At 53.5% G+C, this 12,278-nt stretch overlaps 1 protein-coding gene across 1 annotated transcript in view; it reads left to right on the forward strand.

The window, feature by feature from the left end:
• The window catches only part of CASZ1 (castor zinc finger 1), a 102,423-nt gene that overhangs the window by 71,059 nt on the left and 19,086 nt on the right, over window positions 1-12,278 (forward strand). The window contains exons 8-14 of the mRNA XM_043999142.1: window positions 361-533; window positions 744-1,582; window positions 5,678-5,828; window positions 6,348-6,411; window positions 7,821-7,975; window positions 9,668-9,790; window positions 11,771-12,139. Of these exons, the coding sequence (XP_043855077.1) occupies window positions 361-533; window positions 744-1,582; window positions 5,678-5,828; window positions 6,348-6,411; window positions 7,821-7,975; window positions 9,668-9,790; window positions 11,771-12,139 (1,874 nt within the window). The remainder of the gene's footprint in view (window positions 1-360; window positions 534-743; window positions 1,583-5,677; window positions 5,829-6,347; window positions 6,412-7,820; window positions 7,976-9,667; window positions 9,791-11,770; window positions 12,140-12,278) is intronic.

Genomic DNA, 12,278 nt, shown 5'->3' on the forward strand with positions numbered 1-12,278 from the left:
TTTGTATTCCTTTATTTTGTTGGCATTTGCTCATCTGTGCCTTTCCAGTCTTCTGATCTCACATAATCTACAATCCATCTGCACTGGTCTGCTTGGTCCTCCAACATTTCCCTACTCCGCTCCTTTGCACTGACTGTCCCCCTTGCCTGGACTGCCCTCCCTCCTCCCCTCTGCCTCTGACTCCCTTCAAGACCGAGTTCAAATCCATCTTCCATAGGCAGCCCCCCAACTTTGCTGGGCCCTCCTCTCTGAGATCACCTCCCGTCCGCTCGGTGTCTCTCTTGCCCCAGACCCCATGCACCACTTTCCCATGGCCTCCCTTGCTCTCCCTGATCCCCTGTCATCTCCCTCCTGGGGCAGGTGGGCTGCAACAAAGTCTACACAAGCACCTCGGACGTCATGACCCATGAGAACTTCCACAAAAAGAACACTCAGCTCATCAACGACGGCTTCCAGCGCTTCCGGGCCACTGAAGACTGCGGCACTGTGGACTGCCAGTTCTACGGGCAGAAAACCACCCACTTCCATTGCAGGTGAGAGGGAAGGGGGTGGAGGGGTGCTGGGGGGGTGGAGGGGTCAACATCGCAGCTGTGAATGATCCATTTCACACACACACACCCGCCCCGGGAGTCAGGAGGGGTCAGGCTGGCTCCTCGGGGGTCCCCTGGGGCCCTGCCCCGTCCCAGGTAGTTGTCCCGCGTCCTCTCGGACCCTCCCTTGATCAGCAGCTCCCTCCTCCCCAGGCGGCCCGGGTGCACGTTCACATTCAAGAACAAGTGCGACATCGAGAAGCACAAGAGCTACCACATCAAGGACGATGCGTACGCCAAGGACGGCTTCAAGAAGTTCTACAAGTACGAGGAGTGCCGGTACGAGGGCTGCGTGTACAGCAAGGCCACCAACCACTTCCACTGCATCCGCACGGGCTGCGGCTTCACCTTCACGTCCACCAGCCAGATGACTTCCCACAAGCGCAAGCACGAGCGGCGCCACATCCGCTCGTCGGGGGTGCTGGGGCTGCCCGCCTCGCTGCTGGGCACCAAGGACAACGAGCAGGAGGAGTCCAGCAACGACGACCTCATTGACTTCTCGGCCATGAGCAGCAAGAACTCCAGCCTGAGCGCCTCCCCCACCAGCCAGCAGTCGTCCGCCTCCCTGGCGGCGCCCGGCGAGGGCCAGCCCGCGGCCGCCGTGGCCAAACCACCCAACAGCAAGCTGTCCGGCCTGCTGCCCCAGGCGCTGCCCAGCAATATCCCGCTGGCGCTGGCACTCTCCAACTCGGGCATACCAGCCGCCGGGCCCTTCTTCCCCCTCCTGCCCGGCCGGGTGAGCACGCCCATGCCCGTGGGCACCGCCAACCTGATGGGCGCTGCCTCGTCTGGGGCCGGCGCGACCGGAGCCCCCGACACGCCCACCCCGGCCGGCTCAGGGCCGGGCGACTCTACGCCGGCCGCCTCCACCTCCTCCCCGGCCCCCACAGCCTCCATCATGGAGAGGATCTCTGCCAGCAAGGGCCTCATCTCCCCCATGATGGCCAGGCTGGCCGCAGCCGCCCTCAAGCCTTCTGCAGCTTTCGAAGCCGGTGAGTAGGGGGCCTGGGGCAGATCGAGGTCAAGGGCGGGGTCTGAGCTGGGGAACCACGGCATTGTCATCCCCAGCTCGTGCAAAAGAAGCTTGGCTGGGGTGCAAGGGCCTGGGGTTGTGGCTTCTGTAACTTCCTACCCGTGATCTTGAGCCTGGGCCTCAGTTTCCTCCTCTGAAGGTGGGGCTGGATGCCTGCTGAGGCCGCTTCTAGATGGGCACTTAGCGTAGTTCCTGGCACATAGTAGGTGCTTCATCAATGCTTAGTGATTGAGTATTGATTCTGGAGCCCCAGGAAGGGCCTGGAAGAATCAGTTCTCTGGGGACTCAGGCCAAAGGACTGTAGACTTGGGGGAAAGGGTGAGACTGGGGGGGAGGGGAGGGGAGGGGAGTCTAGAAATCACTGGCCCAATATGCCCTCTTTCCCTCCCCTGTCCCCAGCCCTGTCTCATCTGCACTCCAAGAAGGTTAGCCTCTCTTCTCTCCACTTTACTTTTCTCACCTGCTAGGCCTATCCCATCTCACTCATTCATTCATTCACACATTCATCCATCCATTCATTCATTCACTCATTCATTCATTCATCCATTCACTCATTCATTCATTCACACATTCATCCATCCATTCATTCATTCATACATTCACTCATTCATTCATTCACTCATTCATTCACTCATTCGTCCATTCACCAGCCACTTATTGAGTGTGCAGTGGTGAGGGCTCCTGGACTTGGCTCAGGCCGTACAAAGTAGCCCAGTGACGCTGTCCCCACCCTTATGCCCTTAGAGTTATTGTTCTCCTAATCTATTCCCTTCACCCCAGCCCCTCATTTCCTCCCACAGTAGTCTTCCCTCCTAACATTCCCAGGACCCATGTAGCCAAGTAGTCTGGGCCCTGGGCCAAGGCCTAACCCTTCCCCTGAGACCCCGTGTGAAACCCCCATGAGGGACTGAGGCAGGCTGTCCTGTCTGCCACCTGGCTTGTCCCATGTGGACCCTGGGACGGGATTGTCTGGATACAGAGAGGCAGGGGAGGGCAGTGGAAAGGACACTAGCCTTTGAGTCAAAGGGTCCTGGGTTCCAATCCTGCCACCATCATGCACTACTCTAAGAAACAACACCTCTAATAAGGGTGTTGGGCCCAGTTCCAATCTGTGATCCATCCTTTGAGTACTTTGGCAGGGTAAGGCGGGGTATGAATACCTAAGTCCCAGAAGAGTGAGAGGTCCTACAAACATCATTTGACTCCTCAGCTCTCCAAGAATTCCCATCCTGAAGGTTTCCCAGGGTCAGTTAGTTTAGCCTGCCCTCAAGGAGATTCCATTCCTTATCAGGATACTTTAAGTGAGAGGTCAGAGGTCAGGCTCCAGATGCTTAGATCCTGGCAGAAGGCTCACTCTCCTAACCCAGAGAAAGAGAAGGGTGGGGAGGGGATGTAAAAGGAAGAAAGCCAACTCTAGACTAGAGGCCCCGAACCGAGCCTTTCCTCATTAACAGTTTCTCCAGCTGTTCCCTTGCTCTGGGGGGACCTGAAGAAGGGGAGGTTTTAAGGTTCTGTTGGGGGCGGGTCATTGGCATTACAGTTAAGGGGAAATAGAAGAATAGGGGGCAAGATGTCCTCTCTCCCTTCTTCCGAGGGCTATCCTTGCCCCCACCCCAGTGTGATGGAGGGAGGGGGGGGTCTGGAAAGGTACCTGAGGGCGGTCAGGACCCCAGTCAATTGGCTTTTTTTCCTTCCTATTTTTTGAGGTCCAAACGTGTGATTTCATTATTGTGTGGAAACTCCTTCCATGAATTTAAGAGAATTGTCTGAGATGAATGAAGGAATGAATGAATGAATGAATGAGAAAGCCTTTATTAAACACCTACTAGGTATGAGGCACTGATAGAGGAGACAGAACACACACAGAGATGAGACTGTTCCTGCTTTCGGGGACCTTACATTCTAATAATAATAAATATTAATAATTAATCATAAATAATAATAGGTGGCACACATTTAGGGGATTGGTGGCCAGGGAGGAGAGTCTTGTTCTGGGGACTCACTGAAGATGAGGATGTCAGTGACTTGCCCAAGGTCACACAGTTTGTATGTGTCAAAGCCAGGCCTTGAACCCAAGTCTTCTTGACACTAAGGCCAGTTCTCTGTCCTCTCTTCTCTCTAATATTTCATTTTTTTCTCCCATTTTCCCCATGGATTTGGCCTGTCTTTTCTGCTCCGAGTCTCCCTTCCCTGTCCTTCCCCCTCTCTCCTTCTGCATTTCCCTCTTTCCTTCCATTCAGAGAGGAGAGGAGATCCTGCCCAGCCGGTCTTGGTAACTAGGTGACCACTGCCCTCCAGAAAGGTAGCCCCTTCCCTCCCTCAAACCACAGCCTCCTGGACCATGGCACTGGCCGTGACGAGGTCCCCCATGAGGGAGGCCCTGAGATCCTGAGGTCTCTCCCTTCTCTGCTTGGCCGCTCGTTCCATCCAAGCCAATGAGTCTTTATTATGTGCCTGCTGTATACATGACCCTATCGAAAGTGGGGGATGAGGGGGAGAGTACAAAAAAAAATAATGAAAAATCGCCCTCCTCCCCGAGAACTCACACCTCCCCTTCCCTTCTGTTTTCCTGGCCCGGCCTCTCTTTGGGAAGCTGCCAAGAGGCGTTTGTAGAGCAAGGCCTGGGTCCTTCTCATCATCTGGGCTTCCCTGGGCAGATTGGACCACTCACTCATTCCCAGGGACCAAACCCAAAAGACCTCACGGGGTCCTGGGCTTGGAATCAAGAAGACCTGGGTTCACAACCTATCTTGGATACTTAACTAGCTGTGTGACCTTAAACAAGTCTCTCCAGGCCTCCTGTAAAATGAGATGGTTGGGCTAGTTGGCCAGCTCTATGGTGGTGGTCCCAGGTCTCCACTTACTCCCCCTGGCCTCAGAAAAGGCTCTCCCTCTCAAGTGGGGAGCCTGCCTAGGAGAGAGACCTAAGGGGCGGAACCGCTGCAGCTGATTGGGGCCAGCCCCCTCCCCTAAGCCAAACACCCAAACTTTCCAGCACTTAGTTTCATTAGGGAAAAAAAAATCTCCTTTCCCCCAAACAGAAAGGTCACTGAGGGAAGCATTTTCCTTTATTTTTTAATAAAATGCCACTAGCTGTCTGTGAAGCAGCGAGCCCCGTCAGCTGTAGGGCCTCGGGGTAAATTAATATTTTAGTCACTTGGGGATTGTGGAAAGAAGCTCAGTGGACATGTTCCTGTCAGCAACTTTTCTCTCCCTCTCTCTCCCTTCTTTTCTTCTCTCTCCTTTGTTACCATCCACCCCCCACACCTTTGGCCCCTCTCGGGGGCCCCCCAAATCCGCCTGGGGGCCCATTCATCCTCCCCCGCCTCCCATCGGGGCTGCAGCCTCATGCCCCCCTCTCCCGGGCGGCCGGATGGAGAGGGAGGTCACGCAGTTTGAACCAATCTGATTGGCTGTCATCTTCGATAACCCTGACACAGCAGATGTTCCTCCTGGGCATGCTCAGTGGCACGCGGAGCCGGTCACCACAGCAACGGGGAGCTGGGGCTGGGGAAGGGGGTTTGAGTGCCATTCTCCATGTGCCACTCTGACTCAACATTAACAGAGACTTTAATAAATGCTTAAGCGGCAGCCCCACAAATTCCTTGTGACAGTTGGTGGAGAAAATGAAGTGGGGTGGGCTCCCCTCCCCACCCACCTACCGGGCCCGGACTCCCCCCCTTCTCCTCCAGGAGGCCCCCCCGAGCCCAGACAACTTTTGACATAATTTTGCAATAATTATCACTTGAAGAATTGCCATGCTGGGGTGAGAGTCACAAGTAATCACGTCAGAGGGGGAGAAATGCTGACCAGCAGCCAGGCCTCCTGGCTGGCCTACCATCCATCCCTCCCTCCCTCCAGGGCCAATGGCAGCAGAGGAGGCTGCTCAGGTCCCCCCCCACCCACCTCCTTCTTGCCCTCTGGCTAGGTGTTTGGCTTCTTGGGAAGGGTCCTGCCCTTGGATGGGTACCCTACCCCTCCCTCTAACACACACACACACACACACACACACACACCTTCCCCTCTAACCCCTCGAGTCTCCCCTCTGCCACAGGGAATGGGCAGCAGCAGCAGCAGATCCCCCCTGGACGGTTCCCCCCAACCCAAGTGAAGCAGGACCCTGGCGAGAACCCCTCGACCTCCTCCTCAGGCTCCCAGGAGACCCTGCAGGACCGTAGTCTGGACCTCAGCGTGAAAGAACACAGGTGAGTTGCAGGAAGCAGGGCCTGGGCCTGAGCCTGCGGCAGAGCTGGGCAGGCCCCTCCTTGGAGGGCGTCCTGAGAAAGCACTTCCACCCCCAGCCCCTAAGACAGCTTTTAGTATCCACAGTCCTATCAGGATGCACCAAGCAAGTGAGCCAGCTGCAGGCCTTATGCCTGGGACAAGGAAGTCAGTTCTTCTCTAAAGGAGAGGATTGGACCAGGGGCCTCCCAAGTCCTTTCCAGTCCTAGGTGACTTCCAACGACACTGCAATCCTTTACCACCTCGGAGCCCCGAAGCTAAGTCCTGCCCCCGCTCAGTACTTAGTGAGCCGAGCAACAGTGCACCCCAACACAGCTGCTTGTGACTTCTCCAGGAAGTCCTGGGCCTGTCGGGGTGTGTCAGCCTTTCCGCCCAGACCAGATGCATTAGGCTCTGGTGAGGGAGCCCAGAGGGGGATTAATCTCTGGGTTCCCAGTCCCCGTACACATCTTAACTGAAGCCCGTTGGTTTGTCTGTTCCAGCAATGAATCAAATGGCCACGCACTTGCAGCAAATTCATCTCTTTTATCCTCGCTTATGAATAAGGTAAGGACCATCCATCACACGCCTTCCATCCCCCCACCCAGAGAAATTAAAGCTGGGTGAGGAGGGGGGGGGGGATGTGTTTGTTTTTTAATGTTTTGCCTCTAATAAGATGAGTTTGTACCATTTAAATTTTGAGACCATTTTTCATCGGGTATAATTTCAAAGCCACTGCTTACAAATTAATTTAATGAACTGGCTGAAGAAATATATCCCAGCCTCTGACACCTTTCCCCCCCCCCCTTTCCCTTCAGACGGAGGACTCCAAAAGCTTTTCCTTAGTCCTCCAACTTCTTTCTTTATCAGTTATTAATGTTATTTATTCATTTTATGTATTTTTGTTTGTTGTTTTGTGAGGTTTTTAAGTGGGGGGGGACTGGAGATCAAAGTGGGAGCAAAGCATCAATTCTCACTTTTCGGGGTGTGAGTAATGGTGTCGGGATGCCTCCCGGGTAGGACACTCCGGAATATTTATTTTAAATAATGCAGGGTCTTTTTAAATTATACATCACCTCAAATATATTTCCCCCCCTTTTTACATGATAAATTTGACTCTGGCGAGATTAATTTGGTTACTGTACACAACTGCATTAGCGAGCCGAGTCGCTGCCGGGCCTGGGCCACATGTTATCATCTGGCTGCGTGATGGGCGCTAGAGGTTTGTCCTTCTGGTGTCCCTGAAGCTCCCCCTCCTCATCCTAGCTCCGCCGGGCTAGGGGATTGTCAAGAGAGCCAGCTCTGTCCTCGGCTCCAAGCGTCTCCCTCTTCTCTCCTCCCTTCTTTGGCCAATGGCTCTGCTGCTTTTTGCTTCCTCTGTCGGATTCCCCCTCTGAGCCTCCTGGCACCTTTGAGGTGTCCCCCCACTTCCCCACCTCCTCCTCCCCTCCCTTCCTCCCTCCTTGTTACAGGCGTGTCTTTGGCTCCCCCTGCGAGGCTCGCTCCCCTCCCTCTTCACTCATCTTTTGTGTGCCTTCTCTTGTGCGAAAGGAACTCGTAGGGGTCCCCCCTCCACCAGGGTCCCCCTCCTCCTTCCCCTCTTGCATTTCTTTTGAAAACCTTCTGGCAGGAAAATGGCCAGGGAGCCGACAAGTCTGGGGGGAAGATGGGATGGAGTCACAGCCTGGACTTGAGTGATGGCTGCTGGGGAAGGACCATTGAGGGAGCTTTTGAATCTCCATAGGTCCGGTGCTGAACCACCAAGGGCTGCTGCCACCGGGCTGTCCATTCATGATGAAGGAGGAGGGCCCGGTGATGTCTCACGCAGCGTTGAGTTCAGCGGCCCCCTCCCTAGTCCCGCTCCTGCTTGGTTCTCATCCTGAACAAAAGCCGGGGGTGGGAGAGACTCCCAGAAGCACCCCTTTTTCCTCTGTGCATGATGCCCGCCTCCTACCCTATCCCTGTCTCCTCTGCAGATGTCCCAGGGCAGCCCCAGCCTCGGAAGCCTGCTGTACATCAAGACTGAGGCAGAAGGCGGCCCCACTGGAGAGCCCTCTCCCTACTTGGGAAAGGCTGTGAAGAGCCTGGTTCAGGAGAAGTTGTCTGAGCCCTGGAAGACATACCTGCGCAGGTATGGGGGGAGGGCAGGAGAACGACAGGGCCCGGGAGATTCCTCAGCAAAGTAGTGAAGTCGCTCCGTGACACGGCATTTTTCCTGGAGAACCCCAGGAGGAGGTCAAAACTACTTGGCACCATTTCCCGCAGTCTATCTGCCTCTGGTCGCCAGGGACCACGTGGCCCAGGGGGTAGAGCGCTAGCCCTGTAGTCAGGATGGCCCAGATTCAGATGCTGACTGTGTGACTCTGGGCAGTTCACATCACCTCTGCCTCAGTTTCCTCATGTGTAAAATAAAAGCACCTCTTTTGCAGAATTGTAATGAGGATCACATGAGGTAATATATGTAATTCCTTAAAGCACACACCCAACACTAGCTATTATTGTTGCTGCTGCTATTGTGATGCATTGAGCCAGGGGGCCCACTGGGAAGACAGGGGAAGGCAAGGTGGCTGGGGTCTCTGGGGAAGGTTTTCCTGAAGTGAAAAGGAACAAATATCCCAGTAGCAACTCAGATACCATGCCACACAATACTGGGTCCAGACTCTGCCTTTCTTCTGCCGCGTATGCCATCACTAGCCCAGGAAACCCTACCAATTCAGTCAAACACCCATTTATAGAATGCCTTCTGTTTACCAAGCATTGTGCCAGATGCTGAAATGACACATGTTCTACAGGAAGAATAAGGGAACAGGGAAGACAATAAGTGTGTGTATCCCATATGACCTTCACACACACATATATACATACATATATATGCATATATACAGACATATTGACTATATGTGTTGCACATACACATATGTTGATATGGGTGTGTGCGTGCATGTTTGTTGCATTGCACACATGTATATATCAGTCATACACATGCATGTGTGTATGTGCATGCATACACACACATAGGCATGCACACACACATCACTTACTAAGTGCCAGGCACTGTGTTAAACACTTTATAAATATCTCATTTAATCCTCATAACAGCCCCTTCGTGGGGCTGTTACTGTCCCGATATTACAGTTGAGGAAACTGAAGCAGGCAGAGGTGAGATGACTTGCCCAGGGTCATGCAGCTCATAAATGTCTGAGGCCAGATCACGTCTTCCTGACTCCATGCCCAGCACTCTATCCGCTATTTTCCCTAGCTGTAAAGACAGCTTCAGGGATTAGCCCAAAGAAAATAGTCCCTGGGTGGGCCGGAGCCACCCATATTTTCATTCATAATCAAGGAAGCAAGTGTGTATTAAGCACCTACTATGTGCAACATCATACAAGGTACCAGAGATATCAAAAGGAACCAATTCCTGTCCTCAAACAATTACATTCTACTGAGGGGAGACAGCATATATGCAGATAAGAAGAGGTAGAACATATACAGAGTAATTACAACAAGTCATGATGAGATAGGATGTGGAAGGTGGACCTTGTAGTTAAGAAGACCTGAGTTCAAGTCCAGCCTTTGGTACTTGCCAGCTGGTGATCCTGAGGACTTGACCTCTTTTAGGACCAGGAGTTTGCACTGATGGAGGGGGTCTTCCCACTGGGAGTCCCTGTACCAATAACAAAGTACTGTGAGGGGACAGAGGGCAAGGCCCTCGTGGCCAAGGATGCCAACTGGCTGGACCACAGAGACACTCCTGGCCAGCATTTCTTTCCAGGATCTCGGGCGGAGCTTCAGGCTCTAACCTTGGGTCTCCCTATCTGGCCAGGTTCGGCACCAAGGATTTCTGCGATGCTCAGTGCGACTTCTTGCACAAAGTTCACTTCCACTGCGTGGTAGAAGAGTGTGGCGCTCTGTTCAGCACCCTGGACGGGGCCATCAAACATGCCAAGTGAGTGTGGAGCGCTCTAGATCCTGTGGGGCCCTCGATTTCCCCTTCCCCTCCCCTCATCCTTGTAAAACACAGAGAATCACGGGCTTGGGCCTGATCTGCCTGAGAATGAGTGAGGTGTAGTTGTTGTCAGGTACCTTCTGAATTCTCCAAGCCTTGAGGGCAGTGGAGAGCAGCCTCTGCTCTAGCTGGTGGTGGCTCCAATGCCTTGTCTGGTCTTCCTCTGGCCATAGGCCCTGCTCTAGGCCCAAACTCTGCCTTCAGCTGAGGAACCCAGTGTCTACATCAGGAACAGGTTGATTGTTGGGGGAGAAGGGGAGCCAAGCTGGAAAGGTGGTATTTAAGACACCTTCAAGCTAAAACTGCCCAAGCACGGCTCGATGTCAGAAAATAGGCTTTCAAATACTGTGGAAAATACTATTTTACTTTACCAACTTAAAGATAAATGAAATTCATTTCTAAATTTATTGAAGTTCTTTTTTTAACGTCCAGCAATGCTATTTTAGCAACTTACTGGACTTACTGGATAATTTTTATGTTATCAGTAAACTAATAATATTGATAAAATAGTGATTAAATTTATATATTTTTAAATGAGACCTTCATTTCAGAATTTAGCCCTTCTGGCTTTCTCCACCCCAATAACCATCCCTTATAACAGAATTTAAAAAAAAAGAAGGTTGAGCAAAACTAAGTCATAGCTGAGTCTGATAGAGTATGCAGTACTCCACACCCATAATCCCCCACTTTGGCATTAAAGCGGGGCGGTACATCGCTTTTGGAGGGAAACCTTGGTCTTTGTATTAATTGACAACTTTTTTTAACTTAACAAAAGTAATCATTGACTTTTTTGGGGGGGGGGCAATGAGGGTTAAGTGACTTGCCCAGGGTCACACAGCTAGTAAGTGTCAAATGTCTGAAGCCGGATTTGAACTCAGGTACTCCTGAATCCAGGGCCGGTGCTTTATCCACTGTGTCACCTAGCTGCCCCCATCATTGCCTTTTAAGCACTGAATCAAGCTGTCATGTCTGCCTTTGGAAGAGTCCAGTTTGCCAATGTCAAATTTGAGTTTGTAACGTCTTTTACCCAGCTAGCATTTTTTTTGCACAAAAAGCATTTATTCATCACTCCCCCCACTGAACCCCAGAACATAGTAACCCCCAAAGGGGCTTTGGGAGGCTGGTCATCACTCCCTCCCTGCCTCAGAATGACTTCGACCCCTAAGACAGAGAAAGGGCCTTGCTGAAGAAGGACTGATGCAAGAATGCCCAGGTATTAGAGCCTTCCCTCACCCCTGCCACCCCCTACAACATCTGGTCATTCCCTGGCCTAAACAAAGGGCAAAGTTGGGGACAAGTCCCAGAAGAGGGCCTTCTAATTTGCCCTCTAATCAAGCAACTGGGTGGTGCAGTGGATAGAGCACAGGAGCTGGAGTCAGGGAGGCCTGAGTCCAAATTTTGCCAGGGCCTCCTCCACCTCAGCCTTAGTTTCTTCATCTGCAAAAGTGGGGCTAATAAGAGCACCTACTTCCAAAAGCATCATGGAGATCAAAGGGGTGAACCTATGCAAAGTGCTTTGCCAACCATAACTCTGTGAACGCTATTATAGTCTCACCTGTGCTGTCCCAAAAATACCCCACCCCCACCATGGCCTTCTGGCGGGTCGGATCAGGGAGCACCAAGGTGGGGCAGGGAGAGGTCCCCCTGGCCTGGTGGAGACGACGGCCAGGCACTGCAGGCCCACACTTGAAGGAGAGGTGGGGCTCCAGGACAAAGCAGAAAGAGGCCTGGATTCCAGGTCAGCATCTGTGCTCTGACGGGCCAGCCCCACCACTTCGCTGGGGTGTGTTTGTGGGCAAGATGCAGCCTCCGTCTGCACCTCAGTGTCCTTCTCTGTCCAATGGGCGGATCCTAGCTCCAGTGCAGCCTCTGCGACCCCTCCCCGGCCTTCTCAGCTAAGAGCCCCTTCTCCCTTCGCAGTTTCCACTTCCGAACGGAGGGAGGAGGAGCTGTAAAGGGAAACGCTGAAGCTTCCTTCCCAAACACGGCTGCTGCGGAGACCAAGCCCTCCTTGGCCCCGTCTTCGCCTCCAGCACCTTCCGTTACCACAGCGGCGGCGGCAGCAGCAGCAGCAGGGACCACCGCCAGCCTGGAGGTGCCCACCGCCAGCCCGGCCACCGTGCCCTCTGCCCCGACCCTCCTCGCCTGGAAGCAGCTGGCTTCCGCCATCCCCCAGATGCCTCCAATTCCGTCATCGGTGCCGGGTATGGCTGCTTCGCCCTTGGCCACGACTTCTCTAGAAAACGCCAAGCCCCAAGTCAAACCTGGATTCCTCCAGTTCCAGGAGAAGTGAGTCCCTCGGATGAGCGGGGAGGGGTAGCCAGGCGGTCCCGGTCCCTCCCGGGACCCCCAAGGTTTCCCCTTCAGTCAAGCGAGGCCCTGTCTGTGCCCAGGCTTCGCCATGGGCTAGTCAGGCAAGGTTTTTCCC

This window comes from Dromiciops gliroides, chromosome 3, assembly GCF_019393635.1.
Source record: "Dromiciops gliroides isolate mDroGli1 chromosome 3, mDroGli1.pri, whole genome shotgun sequence".
Taxonomy (NCBI): domain Eukaryota; kingdom Metazoa; phylum Chordata; class Mammalia; order Microbiotheria; family Microbiotheriidae; genus Dromiciops; species Dromiciops gliroides.